This window comes from Monodelphis domestica, chromosome 8, assembly GCF_027887165.1.
Source record: "Monodelphis domestica isolate mMonDom1 chromosome 8, mMonDom1.pri, whole genome shotgun sequence".
NCBI classification, from domain to species: Eukaryota; Metazoa; Chordata; class Mammalia; order Didelphimorphia; family Didelphidae; genus Monodelphis; species Monodelphis domestica.
This window is the reverse complement of record NC_077234.1, coordinates 64,986,394-64,999,926: the sequence shown is the minus strand read 5'-3', so window position 1 is coordinate 64,999,926 and position 13,533 is coordinate 64,986,394. Positions and strand designations below refer to the sequence as shown.

Below are 13,533 nucleotides of genomic sequence, written 5' to 3'. Positions count from 1 at the left end.
AAAGACTCATCAAGTTGTATTTCCTAATCTGGTGGTAAGCACTCCTGCCATACCTGCTCTTAAAATGAAAATTATTATACTTCAGAATGCTGGGCTGCCATTTGATCCTTATCATGAAAATAGCCTGCCTGAGGGAGCCCAGGACAGCAGCAAGAGATCCAGAATTTTAAATACCTTCTTTTAAGTAATCTAAGGAACTTGGAGAACCAGAGCTAACCAGTTCACAAAAGCATTCTACTATTAATTTTTTCAAGTTGGTGATTTCCTTGTACTCTGGTGGGATTCTATTATTACTTATGACTTTGGCTTATAAACAAATGGCCCAAATAGAGTCAAGTTATTAGATCTGGACACAGAAGATCTGAGTGTGAATGTGCTACCAAGAAAAGAAACTTCTTGTACTTATTTATTGACCAATTGATCCCCAGCTTTGTCACTTTTCACCAGAAGGATTTTCAGTAAGTTCTTTAGCTTGTAAAATGAGAGGTCAAAGCTATGCCTCTAGAGACATTTCCAATAATCTACCTGGGCAGAAAAGGAGAAGCAAGGTCAATCCCACAGGTGGGCAATAATAATACAGAATACTGTTGTTCTGGTACCTATTTAATTTTCTATGCTGCAGCTTCCACCTACTCCAGAAAAAAAAGAATAGTGGGAGGCAGCTGGGTGGCTCAGTGGATTGGGAGCACCTGGAGTCAGTAAGATCTGAGTTTAAATCTGGCCTCAGACATTCCTAGCCCTGTGACCCTGGGGAAATAATTTATTGCCTACACCTTACCACTCTTCCACCTTGAAACCAGTACACAGTATGGATTCTAAGGTGGAAAAAAGGGATTTAAAAAAGAAAAGAAAAATGGGTAGCAACTACAGAGACAAATTTAGGATTGATCTAAGCAAAAGATTTCCAAGCAATTGGGGTTATCCCAAAATGGAATGGGCTGCCTCAGAAGGTGGGGTCCTCCCAATCTGAAGTTTTCAAGCCAATGCTGGATCACTACTTGTTGGGTATCACAGGATCATAGATTTTGAGCTAGAATTGAGCTGTGAGTTCATTCAGTCTAACTCTCTCATTTTATAGATGAGGAAACTGAGGCTCAGAAGTGAGCAAAATGCCTACAGTCACAGAGCAAGCACCTAAGGCAAACTTTGAATTCAGGTCTTCTTGACTCCCAAGTACAATGCTGTATTTGATACTATGTCACCTGCCTGCTAAGCTCTGTTTTATGTATGGATGAAATACTCTATATCCACTTTTCAGGTATTTCAGTTTGAAAGCAACTGAGGCCCCTTCCAACTCAAATTTAGGGAAGTGCTAAGAGGTTTTTAGGAAAGGCTTTAAGGAAGAAAAGGGAAAAGAATCTCACCTGACAAGAAAAGCAATGGATGGGTCAGTAAAGGGACTGATGAGATCAGAGATCCAAGTAGAGAAATAGAAAAGCTCTAAGAATGCTTTGAGAAGCAAAGTGGGTGAATAATCATCCTATCACATGCTTACTAATCCACTGATGGCTGCAGAGGATTCTAATTCCGGAAGGAAATTCAACTGTAGAACTTTCTTTGTATCCAGGCTGATTTCAGCCTGAAGACTAATGAAGACTATGAAATAAAGCCAGGGATTGAAATTATCATCCATTTTTCTCCCTCTACTCTTGATTCTTCTTTGACTTAAGAAGATGGAAAAAAAGAAATAAAAATACTTTTACTATTTCTTCTCCCCAACCCAATCCCAAAAACAGAGAAGAAATAAAGCAGGTGGGGGGAGGTAGGAGGAGTACTTCTGGAGTGAACTTCATAACTTCAGACGGAATGGAAAAATAAAAGCCAAGAAAAAGACATTAGACTGTAGTTTCATCAACCTTGAGATGTTTATCAAATAACTTAAACAAGGAAAAAAGTCACTACAAAATCCCTTTGTGTAATTAATTTATGAAGCAATAACATTTGAATTTGTTGCTTTTTAATAAGTATATCTGTTTCCTCAACTGTAAAATGGGGACCCTGAAGAAGGAAATGGCAAACTACACCAATATCTTTGCCAAGAAAACCCCATAAAAATGGGGTCACAAAGTATTTGACACAAAACAACAATAGGTATATGTAATTTGACATTTACTAAAAACATACTCTGATTACACAACTGTTACTTTTTCATTTCAGAGAAAATTATCTTTAAGAATGTCTCTGTCACTACTTGTGTGGCCTTGGGCAAGTTATTTTAACTCTGGGTTTGTTTCTCATCTATAAAATAAACTGGACTAAATAGCCTCTAAAAAGCCCCTCAAGGCCTAAACCTGTTTGTTAGCTCTAATTATAATCCTACAGTTTCTGCCTTCTCCAAGTTTACATTCTACCAAATGGGACTATGACATGCATAAATCAGTATAATGCAAGGTTATGTGTGATGGGGGGCAGGTGGAGAGAGGCAGAGACACAGAGATAGAAAGAGATTGTGTGTGAGAGAGAGAGATGGGGGGACGGAAGAGAGTGGCAGGAGGGAGAGGGAGAGGGAGGGAGAATGAGGATCAAAGTGTTGTGGGAAAATTTAATGAGAGACAGTAAGGGAACCTGAGTAAGAGGTTTCCCAGAGGAGAAGGCTGAGACTGCAAGTCAGGGTTCTTTCTAAAAGGCAGAATCAAAGAGGGAATGGGTACAAGAGGCAGGAAGGAGAAGGGAGGGAAAGAAAGGAGCTATAATTTATATAGTGGGATGGCTAGATAATTGAGTGGATGGAAAGCCAAATTTAGAAATAGAAAGTCTTGAGTTCAAAGTTTGCCTCAGATACTTCCTAGCCATATGACTGAGCCAACCATCCACTTGGCCATATTGTAACTAGCACATTCAATCTCTTGAATTCAGTTCAGGAGATGGTTCTCTTGAAGTCACAGTGGAGTATCTGCTTCTAGCTAATTCTGCTTCCAGACTATAGGAAGGGCTCTAAGATGGGTAAATGTTAAGTAATTTTTACAAATGTCATTTGATCCTTGCAACAACCCTGCAAGGCAGGTGCTCTTATTATACTCTCATTTTGTAGTTAAGGAAATGTAAACTCTATGTTGCTGAGGTTAAGGGAAACAAGTTAATTTTTATAGCTGAAGATACTGAAGCAGAGATTAAGCCACTTGTTCAAGGTCCCAAGGTGTCTAGCAAATGTCTGAAGCTATATTTGAACTCAGGTTTGTTTCCTGATTCCAAGCCCAGTATTCTATCCACCATGCTACCTTCCATACAGAAAGCAGGTGGCAGTCCAATTTGGCTGGATTGGAGAGTAGAAGAGTGCTAGGAGCCAACAGACCACGACACCTTGACAGAGTCACGTGTGGTAGTTGGGGAGACCACAGAGTGGTCCTTGGTGAGATGTGACTGTGTGACTGCCCACATCTATCCCCTTTACATGACCTCTTTCATCAGTGCCCCTTACCTATGAATTGGCATGATTATTATTCCCCCTAGTCTCAAAAGAAATAATGCAAGAGCAAAACACCTATACCGTAATTCCCCAAAACAATCACCAAAAGATCAGACCCTTAAACCCAATCCCAAAAAAACTATCATGGGTTAACTTTTACTTAGGTACATAATTCCCAGAAAAACTGCAGCTACAGGCCAAGACCAAAACTTTCCCACTCACAGAAGCCTATTCTCATGAAGCCAGCAGACAAATAAATCATAGAGGCCCATACAATATGTACAGGTACAGTACAAGTACACTAAGCTTCAATATGCCTCGTGACTCAATTTCACAAACCAGTAACTTGGCAGTGGGAAACTCCCTAGTAAGAACCCTGAGAAATGACCAGTGTTCCCAGACCCCTCAGCTTCAATGGTATGATTGTTGAATTGTCTTCTAAGAACTGCTGATTAATTATTCCATTTTATTAAAAGCAATACGTAATTTTCCTTGATTGTTTGTAAGCTTAAAACTTCTCACAGGGTAATGAGAAAATCAAGCTACCTGTGACAAAATCATTTATCTTGTGTGCAACCTTTATTCTGTCTTTAATCACAATACAAAAATATAGAATGTTAATCAAGTGATTTGTTAAAAGTTAATGTATCACTTTTCCATTTCTCTCTCTTTGATTTTGTATACCCCTTAAGAAAATTGGTTTAGAAACAAATCCCAGGCCTGGGAATGTCAGAGCAGCTGTTAGATGCAAAGCAGTCCCATGACCATAATGATTAAGCTGTCTTCCGTTTATTATTTATTTTATTTTATTTATTTTGACTGATCATTCTCCACCTGTCGGGAACCCTGGAGTCGAGTGTGAGGCTGGACCCTGACCAAGGCAGAAGAGAAGTTACTATATATGAAAAAAGTCAGAAAAGGGAGGTTGCAGCCAGATGCTTTAACTCTAAGGTAAAGAAGGTGAATTTCATCCTCCAGGCCCCAGGGAGCTGATGATCCTGAATAGAAAAAACTCATTACTTTTTTTTTATTAGAAAGAGAATTTAAGTTAACTTTCACAATTACATCTAAAGGAAAAATGCTTCACCTAACAGGGGATATGGATCCTAGATTAAAACACAATTAGACTATGAAATAAAAAAAAAAGATTTTACATGAATAAAATCAATGAAAATAGGATTTGATGCAAAGTTTAAAAGGGAGTGGAATGGGATTCCTTCAAGTATCAATGAGAAATTTTACATCTAAAACAGTGATTCTCAGATGTTTGACTTCAGGACTCTTTTATGCTCTTAAAATTTATCAATAATTACAATATTAGGAATAAACCTTCAAAACAGATCTTAATTCGTTTAAAATAATAAACTCCTTACATGCTAATAATTTTTAATAAAAATATTCTAAAACAAAAAAAAAATTAGTGACTATAATGGCAGTGTTTTACTTATTTTTGCAAATTTCTTTATAATGTTTGGCTTAATGGAAGACTGCTGGATCCTTGTATCTGCCTTTGCATTTTATTCATTGTGATGTTTTGGTTTAAACATACAAAGAAAATTCAATCTCGCACAGATTATTGTTGTTCAGTCACTTCAATAGAGTCTGACTTTTCATGGCCCCATTTGGGGTTTTCTTGGCAAAGATACAGGAGTGGTTTGCCATTTCCTTCTCCAGCTCCTTTGACAGATGAAGAAACTAAGGTAAACATGGTTAAATGGCTTGCCCAGGGTCACATACTTATTAAGTGTCCAAGGCCAAATTTGAACTCAGGGCTACCTGGCTCAGTCGTAGCACTCTTATCCATATAGATGTGTAACTGGAAAAGGGAATATTTTAGTAGGCAAATAAAATCTTAGTAAGATTATGAAAATCATTTTGACTTTGTGGACCCTATAAAAAGATCTTGGTGGCTCTTATCAGACGACACTTTAAGAACTGTTGCTAAAACATATATAAAATTGGGGGGCAACTGGATAGCTCAGTGGATTGAGATCCAGGTCTAGAGATGGGAAGTCATAGGTTAAAATCTGGCCTCAGACACTTCCTATCTGTGTGAGGGCAAGTCACTTAACTGCCATTGCCTAGCCCTTACCACTCTTCGGCCTTGGAGCCAATACCCAGTATTGATTCCAACACAGAAGGTAAGGGTTTAAAAAATATATATTTAAAAAATTGATGCAAATATATAGCACCAAATTGAGTGATAATATATGTATAACCTAGTGGAATTGATTGTCAGCTCTGGGAGAGGTGAAGTAAAGAATACGAATCATGTAACCATGGAAAAACTTTTAGATAAAAAAAAATTTAAAAAAACACATATATAGCACCAAATGCCATTTTTCAATAAATAGTCAAAACACATGAAATTTGCAAAAAGATAAATTCCAACTACAAATGACTATGAGAAACATGTTCCAACATATTAAACATAAAGAACACATAGGTTAAAAAGAGCTCCATGCAAAGCTTCAGAGATGGAGGGGGAAAAAAAGATGAATGTAGTCAATGTTGGAAACAGGTACATGGATGCAATGATTGTTGGTGGAGCTGTGAAAGAGTATAACCATTCCAGATTTCAATTCTCTACTTTGAGAGAAAAGTAATTAAACCATCTATCTATCCATTCATCCTTTTGACTCATTAATCAACAGTGAGGCCAAAGACAGAAATAAAAGTCTAACAGAACATGGTATTCCAAATAAACACTTTGTGAAAACACAAGAAACAAAGTGGTTATCTACTGCCTGAGGAAGCACTACTTTAAGAAGGTCCCATGGAACAGGGAGGTGGCTCAATGGATTGAGAGCCAGGTTTAGAGGTGGGAGGACCTGGGTCCAAATGTGGCCTCAGACACTTCCTTGCTGGGTGACCCTGGACAAGCCACTTAATGCCCACTGCCCAGCTATTATACCTTGGAACTGATACTTAATATCAACTATAAGAAGGAAGGTTAAGAGTTTGGGGGGGGGGGGAAGTATTATTGTGAAGTAATGATGAATGAAAGCGATTTAGAAAAATATAGAGCAAATCCAATGAACTGATACAGTTAAGTAAGCAGAATCAAGAGAATACAATATACTGATTGGCTACTACAATGAAATTAACATCATAAGAGAGAAATTAACTTGGAGTAATAAACAAAGACTGGAAGAAAAAAAGAATTCTACCTTCTCCCTCATGTTGAGAGGTGTGTAGGTTACCATTATGGCAAAGTATTTCCCATAGCTACACATATAAACATTATAACAACTCTATTATAATATTATTTCTTAATAATATTATTTCTTAATAATATTATATAAGTCAACCAATGTAGAACCTTTGTTGAATACAACAAAGGTTCTACATTGAATGATTTTTTTCTCTTTTACTTTTTCACAATGGAAAGTTGGTGGTGTGGAAATAACTATATAAAGACAAAAGACAAGAATAAAATGATTTTTTTTTAAATCAGGAACTACTGAAAATTTTTTTGCTCAGTGAGTGGAGCAGTTAGACATATACATAAGAAAGATTAATCTGGCAGCTGTGTGAACAATATATTGGAAAGGGAATAGTTGAGATTGAAAAATTAACAACTCTCTCAGTGTGCTTCAACAGTTTGGGAAAGATATACTGTCCTTTAGAGTGCTATCTTTGTGATTTCTTTAGTAATCAGCCCATAGTAAAACTTTGAGAGAAGGATCGAATCTCAATGTAACATAAATTTTACTCTAAACCTAAACAGTCAGTTCTTCTGCTGAATACAAATAACCATGAGATCTGAAACAAAAAATTAAAATGATGCTTCATCCCCAACACAAACTTAGAAAGATTTGTACTGACTATATCCAATTTTAAGTTTATCTTTGGAAAGGTAAATAATGTGATCATACTTCTTTCTACCATCTTCTCCAAGCTTCATAGACCACTAGAGGATGCTATTTCAGAATACAGGGAAATCTTTGGAATTAGAAAAAATGGAAGTAACATTTCAATAGTCTCAAAGAAAATAATGTCCATTTATTAACCAAAATGTATTACATCTAGCTGATCTTAATTTACCTTAGTACTAACAAAATTGCACAACAATTAAGTTTCACTAACCCTGAAATGTAAATGGGATTATTTGGAAGAAGTCTGTCATTTTATATATGATTTAAGAGAAACTTCTATGAGTGTTAATGAGATCTGGAGACACCAAGTTTGTCCTTGTCCCAAGAGATCTCACATTGAGGGAAGTCCCAGATTCACTCATTTCAGACTGAAGAACAGACCTTAAAAGTACTTGATGATCCCAGCTTAGGTGGGGCTAGTAGACCTAATCAAATATATTAAGAACCCTTTTAGTCTTAGAAGTTTCTTGTATCAGAGATCCCTTCCCAAGACCAACACCTGTGCAGGAACCATCCTTTTAGTATCCAATGTAGTAGACCACTCCCAGATATCCCAGCCTCTGGTTACAGCCTCTTTCCCAAGCCTCCTTACAACCACTTAGTGTAGTTTTGATGTCCTGACTTCCCCAAAAGGTATATAGGATCCCCAAGTTCTATTATTCTTTGGAGAATCTTCTAGCCCGTTGATTTTCCTAAAGATACTGTCCCCAGAGCCTCATGGTTTTGACTGTAGTTTTTAGTGCTTGGCTCTGTGATAGTGGCAGATTATACTGGACCTATCTCTTTCCTGATTAAAGACTTGGTTTTTCTGACTACTGTAGTAGTTCTGTTTTTCCAAGTTGACATGAGGTAAATAAATGCATAGGCTGATTGAAAAAAAAAACAGAGAACACCATGGAAAGGCCATGTCAAAAAAAAAAAAAACTAGATTAGGAATACATAAAACTATGAGAAAAAGGAAAAAAGGATGCACCCCCAGCAACATTCACCACCACTGCTGCCACCACGCAAGGTAAGATGCAACCTATAAAAAAGTTTATTGAGTTTATGGGGTAGCTTCTTGCAACAAGACAAACAAAATAAAACTGAAAGATTGATTAGTGTGTAGAAATATGTCAAAAGATGGGAAAATCCTTTGGAAAAATTCAAAGGATTTTGTTTACTTATTTATCTGTCAGTGGGAAGATGGAGGTGATAAGTTCATTTCTTTCCATCTACTTATACAGTAAAAGAATTTATACGGCCAGACAAAAATGAACATCATAACTACCATATAGACATATTCCATTTTTAGAACATTTCCTAGTTCCTAGGAATTCCCTAAAGAATGCTCCCCGCTGTTACTAAGATACCATATACAAATTGTTAACATTGCAGAGCCCTGTACATAGAAATGAACAGAGTAACATGATCTCAGATGTGGATATCAAGACAGAGGGGATACACAAATCAATCAATCAATCATGTGTTGGTGTTTTTACACCTGTGGGAAATGAATGCTGAAGGCCAAACTTCCCCTCACATCAGCCGAATACCTCCAAGAGCAGAGGTCACCTCCCTTCCCTGCCTCCCCTCTTCTGTATCACATTGCATTTCCTGGCAAACAGCCATTACCAGATATCAGAGAAAGAAGGAACTCATTATACTACTATATTAATATTGCCTTGACCTTAGTTTAAACCATAATCTACAAGTCAGTTAGGCCACTGGATGGAGCCACAGAAGGTTAGAACTAACCTTCTAGGATGCCGTGAGTGCCAGAAAGGATTTGCTGACAACCATTAAAAAATTTTTCAGAGAACCAGCTCTTAAATAAGTCACATTATTAGCATCCCAGGTATACCCAAAAAGCAGCCAGCATAATCATTCAAGATTATCTGTACATGAAAAAACCATTTGGAGAGCAATATCTTAGAATTTCATATATTCTGATCAAAACTCACATTTCCCTAATAAAGTAAAAATAAACCCTCTCCACATTTTGGTAATGTACACTACAGTTTCAGATTTTGAAAATAAACTAAAGTAGGAAAATATCCACAGATTGATAGTCTGGTTTCCCCTGGCAACTCTAATAGTATTTTCGTGGAAGGTGGTGATTTTCCTACCTCAGAAACATTTTTGGAATAAAACTGAATTACTGTCAATGTGGGAAATACAACTGCGAATTACCTAGAGCAGTGCATGAACACTGCTTAAAGTGAATATGAGTTCTTATAAATAAATGCATTCATGTTTAAATATGGGGATTTATATTTCATTAGATTCGAGCCTTAAATGCCTTAAAAGAAATAATTCTCTCTCCTTTTTAACATAGAGGTACCTTATTTTACATAAATCATATGCAATATGAAAACTGGATTTCTAAAACTGAAGGGTTTTCACTTTAAAAAGGACTCTTCCAATTGGATTTTCTTCTGTTTATAAAACAAGTCTTTAAAAATTAATTTTCCCTCAAAGTTTCCCAAAGCATACCTAATGCGTTTGTACTAAGCTAAGAATTGTTGGGGGTAGCTAGGTGGCACAATGGATGGATAGAGTGCCAGGCCTGGAATCAAGAAGACTCATCTTCCAGAGTTCAATTGTCTAGCCTCAGGCAATTAGGTGACCTTGGCCAAATCACTTAATCATATCATTTGCCTTATTTTCCTCATCTGTAAAATGAACTGGAAAAGGAAATGGCAAAGCACTCCAGCATCTCTGTCAAGAAAACCCCAAATGGACATTGATGCATTGTTGGTGGATCTAACCATTCTGGAGGGCAATTTGGAACTATGCCCAAAGGGCGCTAAAAGACTGTCAGCCCTTTGATCCAGCCATAGCACTGTTGGGTTTGTACCCCAAAGACATAATAAGTAAAAAGACCTGTACAAGAATATTCATAGCTGCACTCTTTGTGGTGGCCAAAAATTGGAAAATGAGGGGATGCCCTTCCATTGGGGAATGGATGAACAAATTGTGTATATGTTGGTGATGGAATACTATTGTGCTCAAAGTAATAATGAACTGGAAGAATTCCATGGAGCCTGGAACAACCTCCAGGAATTGAAGCAGAGTGAAAGGAGCAGAACCAGGAGAACATTATACAAAGAAACTGATACACTGTGGTACAATTGAATGTAATGGACTTCTCTACTAGCAGCAATGCAATGATCCAGGACAATTCTGAGGGATCTAGTAGGAAGGGCACTATCCACATTCAGAGGAAGAACTGTGGGAGTAGAAACACAGAAGAAAAACAACTGCTTGATCACATGGGTTGATGGGGATATGATTGGGGATGTAGACTCTAAATGATCACCTTAATGTGAATATTAATTATATGGAAATAGGTCTTGATCCATGACACATGTAAAACCCAGTGGAATTGGGTGTTGGTTACAGGGGAGGGAGGAGGAAGGGAGAGAAAGAACATGAATTATGTAACCAAGGAAAAATATTCTTAATTAATTAAAAATTTTCAATTAAAAAAGCCAAATGGGAAGGTGGTACAGTAAATAAGTGTTGGGCTTGGGATTGAGAGGAGCTGGGTGCAAATATGACTTCAAATACTTCCTAACTATGCGACAAGTCACTTAACCCTGTTTGCCCTTTTTCAAAAAAGGAATAAAAGAAAACCCCAGATGGGGTCACAGAGTTGGACTCAGCTGAACAACAATAATTGTTGCCCAGATTTATCCAAGCTTCCAAACTTTCTGCATTCCTTAAGGAGAAAGTGTGATACAGTGAAGTCTCCCATATGTGGAGGCAGAAGACTTGAGTGCCAATTTCTGCTCTGCTTCTTATTACTTTTATGATCTTGAGCAAGTCATTGAAATGTCAATAGGCTCCAGTTTCTGTCAAATGAGGAGCTAGATAACCTCTAAGATCACCACCTCAATAGCCTATCAAAAGCAAAGGTTTTCAGGAAGGTTTTAAGGACTAATGCCCAGAACGAGGGTGACTCTCCACCTAGAGTTTATCATTGGAAAACCAAAGAAATCCCTGAACTAGCTTCAAACTTGCTTCCATCCACAGGATCCAGGAGCACATAAAAAAGTTCTTAGGCTACTTGTGCCATTAGAAATCAATGATTAAATGTTTGTTTAAAAACAAGGAACTATGGATAAGTACATCCTGGATACTCTTTGGACTGTCTAAAGGAGAAAAGGAATGGGACAGAATTGAGAATTCTGAAGACAGGAGCAAACTAGTCAACAGACAAAAGAAACTGACCCTTCAGGAGACTCCCTGGGATTGAAGGACCTCTTGGGCCACGAGGGACTCCTATGACCATTTCTGGCCCACTTCTTTTGAACTCAGCCCTTTCCAATCCTTCCTGGCCCCATAAACCCTAACAGACAATGTTGGCCATAGAATTTTTTCTCGGCAAAGATACTCGCGTGGTTTGCCATTTTCTTCTCCAGGGAATGAAGGCAAACCGAGGTTCGGTGACTTGCCCAGAGTCTCAGAGCTACTAAAGACAAGAGGCTGGCATAGAAATTCCCTCCCTTCAGATTCCAGGCCCGGCAGGGGGGACTCCCCGGGGCCATCGAGCCAGGCCTCTCGAAGCTACCCCTAATTAAAAGTCAAGAAAGACAATAACTTGTCTTTATGGAAGCATTTTTTTTTTCAAATCAGCATAAATCCATTCAAGATCTCCCTCCACTCACAAAAAGCTGTGCTTTAAATTCAGCCTAGGTCCAGACAGGAGGCAGACAGCCCAATTATCAGGGAAATTTAAGGCAGGGGATTATTTATTATTCACATTCTAAATGTGAGGGGGGTGGGCAGAGCTGATCCATAAGCAGGAAGCGCAGTGGTGACACAAAGCTTCAGGAAGCCTGCAGCCAGGTGATTTTCCTAGGTGCAGACCAAACTTTGCTCCTTGGGGAGTCAAAGTTCTCTCTCATCAGAGGAGAAATTCGGGCGCCCGGTCATTCTTTCAGTACCCTGTACCGTGATAGAACTCGCCCCAGCTTCTTCCTAAACCAGCTCTCCAGGAAGCCTACTCAGTGATGGAGAAAGTGAGTGTGGTGCTGCGCAGGCCATCCACCTCTCACTAATTTCTCCATAGCTGTAAACTCTTACAAGCCATACAGTCCAACTCTCGTTTTACAGATCCAAAAAAGTTGGGCAAGTCGTCCGATGTCCCCCAGGTGGTGAAGGGCAGGATTTGAACCCAAATCCGTTGCCGCTTTACCTGCCGGGCTCCAGCTCACTACTCACAGCATGGTGTTTTGTGCCCAGTTCCCCTGACCTCTGGGCTGGGGCACATCTCCCCTGGAGGCAGCCGCGGGGAAGCATACGCGCCTGCTTCCCTCCCTGAGGGACTCCAGGAGCGCAGCCTCCCGGCCCAGGTGTCCCCGGTGCAGGTGCGCCTCGCGGAGCGGGGATCCGCGACTCCCGCTGGCCTGGGTGCGCCTGCTTTCCAACGCAGCGAGCCGCAGGTGGCTGGGGAGGGAGAGTGTGAAGAGCGCCGGGCGCGGAGCGCGTCCCCCTCTCTCCCAGTCGCGCTCCGCCTGTCTCGTCACTTACCATGTTGGCAAGGGCCGAGGCCGCCGCCCACCGCCTCGCGAGGCTCGGGCGCCCGAGCTGCCGGACCGGACGGGCTAGAAGCGGAACGCGCCGCCGCCCCTCCAGGAGCCACGGGCTGCAGAGGTGACAGGTGAAGCCTTCTCAGACCATAGTTGTTTCCCACAATGCCCTTAAACTGAAAGTTCGCAAACTCCTCCCCGCGATACCTCTTCCCTTCCTCCGCCTCCTCCGCCTCCTCCCCCACCTCCACCATCACCACCTCCACCTCCTCGCCTCGGTCCTGCCCAGGTACCTGGGCGACGGGAGTCCGAGGCTCCCGGCCGGCCGGCCCCTGCTCGCGGGGTACTCCTGGACGGCCGGGGAGGAATCCCACAGGTGGGAGTCGGAAAGAGACGGCCCCCTTTGGCTTCCTGGGGACCCAGGCTGAGAGAACGGAGGGGGATTCCCTGGCTGCATCTGGGAGTCCGTGAACAAACATTTACTGTCCCAGGCCTTGGGCGAAGCGCTGGAGTTTGGACGAACACACACATACACAAACACACACGCGCGCGCGAAGATCTTTAGAAGTAGGTCAGTCTGGGAGGCAGGAGGGGGTGAGGAGGGGCTGCACGCCAGGGTAAAGGTCGGAAGTAGGGGGTATTCGGAAAAGCCGGCGAGTCTGGGTGCCTGGATCCCAGAGGACCGTGGGGGAGGGGAGGGAAGAGGAAGGTGCTAGGAGAGGGAAGGAACGGG

The 13,533-nt window shown here is 40.5% G+C and overlaps 1 protein-coding gene across 3 annotated transcripts in view; it reads right to left on the bottom strand.

Annotated features, from left to right (window-relative positions):
* The window catches only part of AP1S3 (adaptor related protein complex 1 subunit sigma 3), an 84,312-nt gene extending 70,985 nt beyond the window's left edge, over positions 1-13,327 (bottom strand). Inside the window, exon 1 of one of the 3 annotated variants that reach the window (XM_007502197.3) lies at positions 13,094-13,327. In XM_007502197.3, coding sequence (XP_007502259.1) covers positions 13,094-13,279 — 186 coding nt within the window. In that variant the 5' untranslated portion in view covers positions 13,280-13,327. The other 2 variants (XM_016425286.2, XM_016425285.2) reach the window with 2 other exon arrangements.
* Positions 13,328-13,533: the final 206 nt, after the last annotated feature.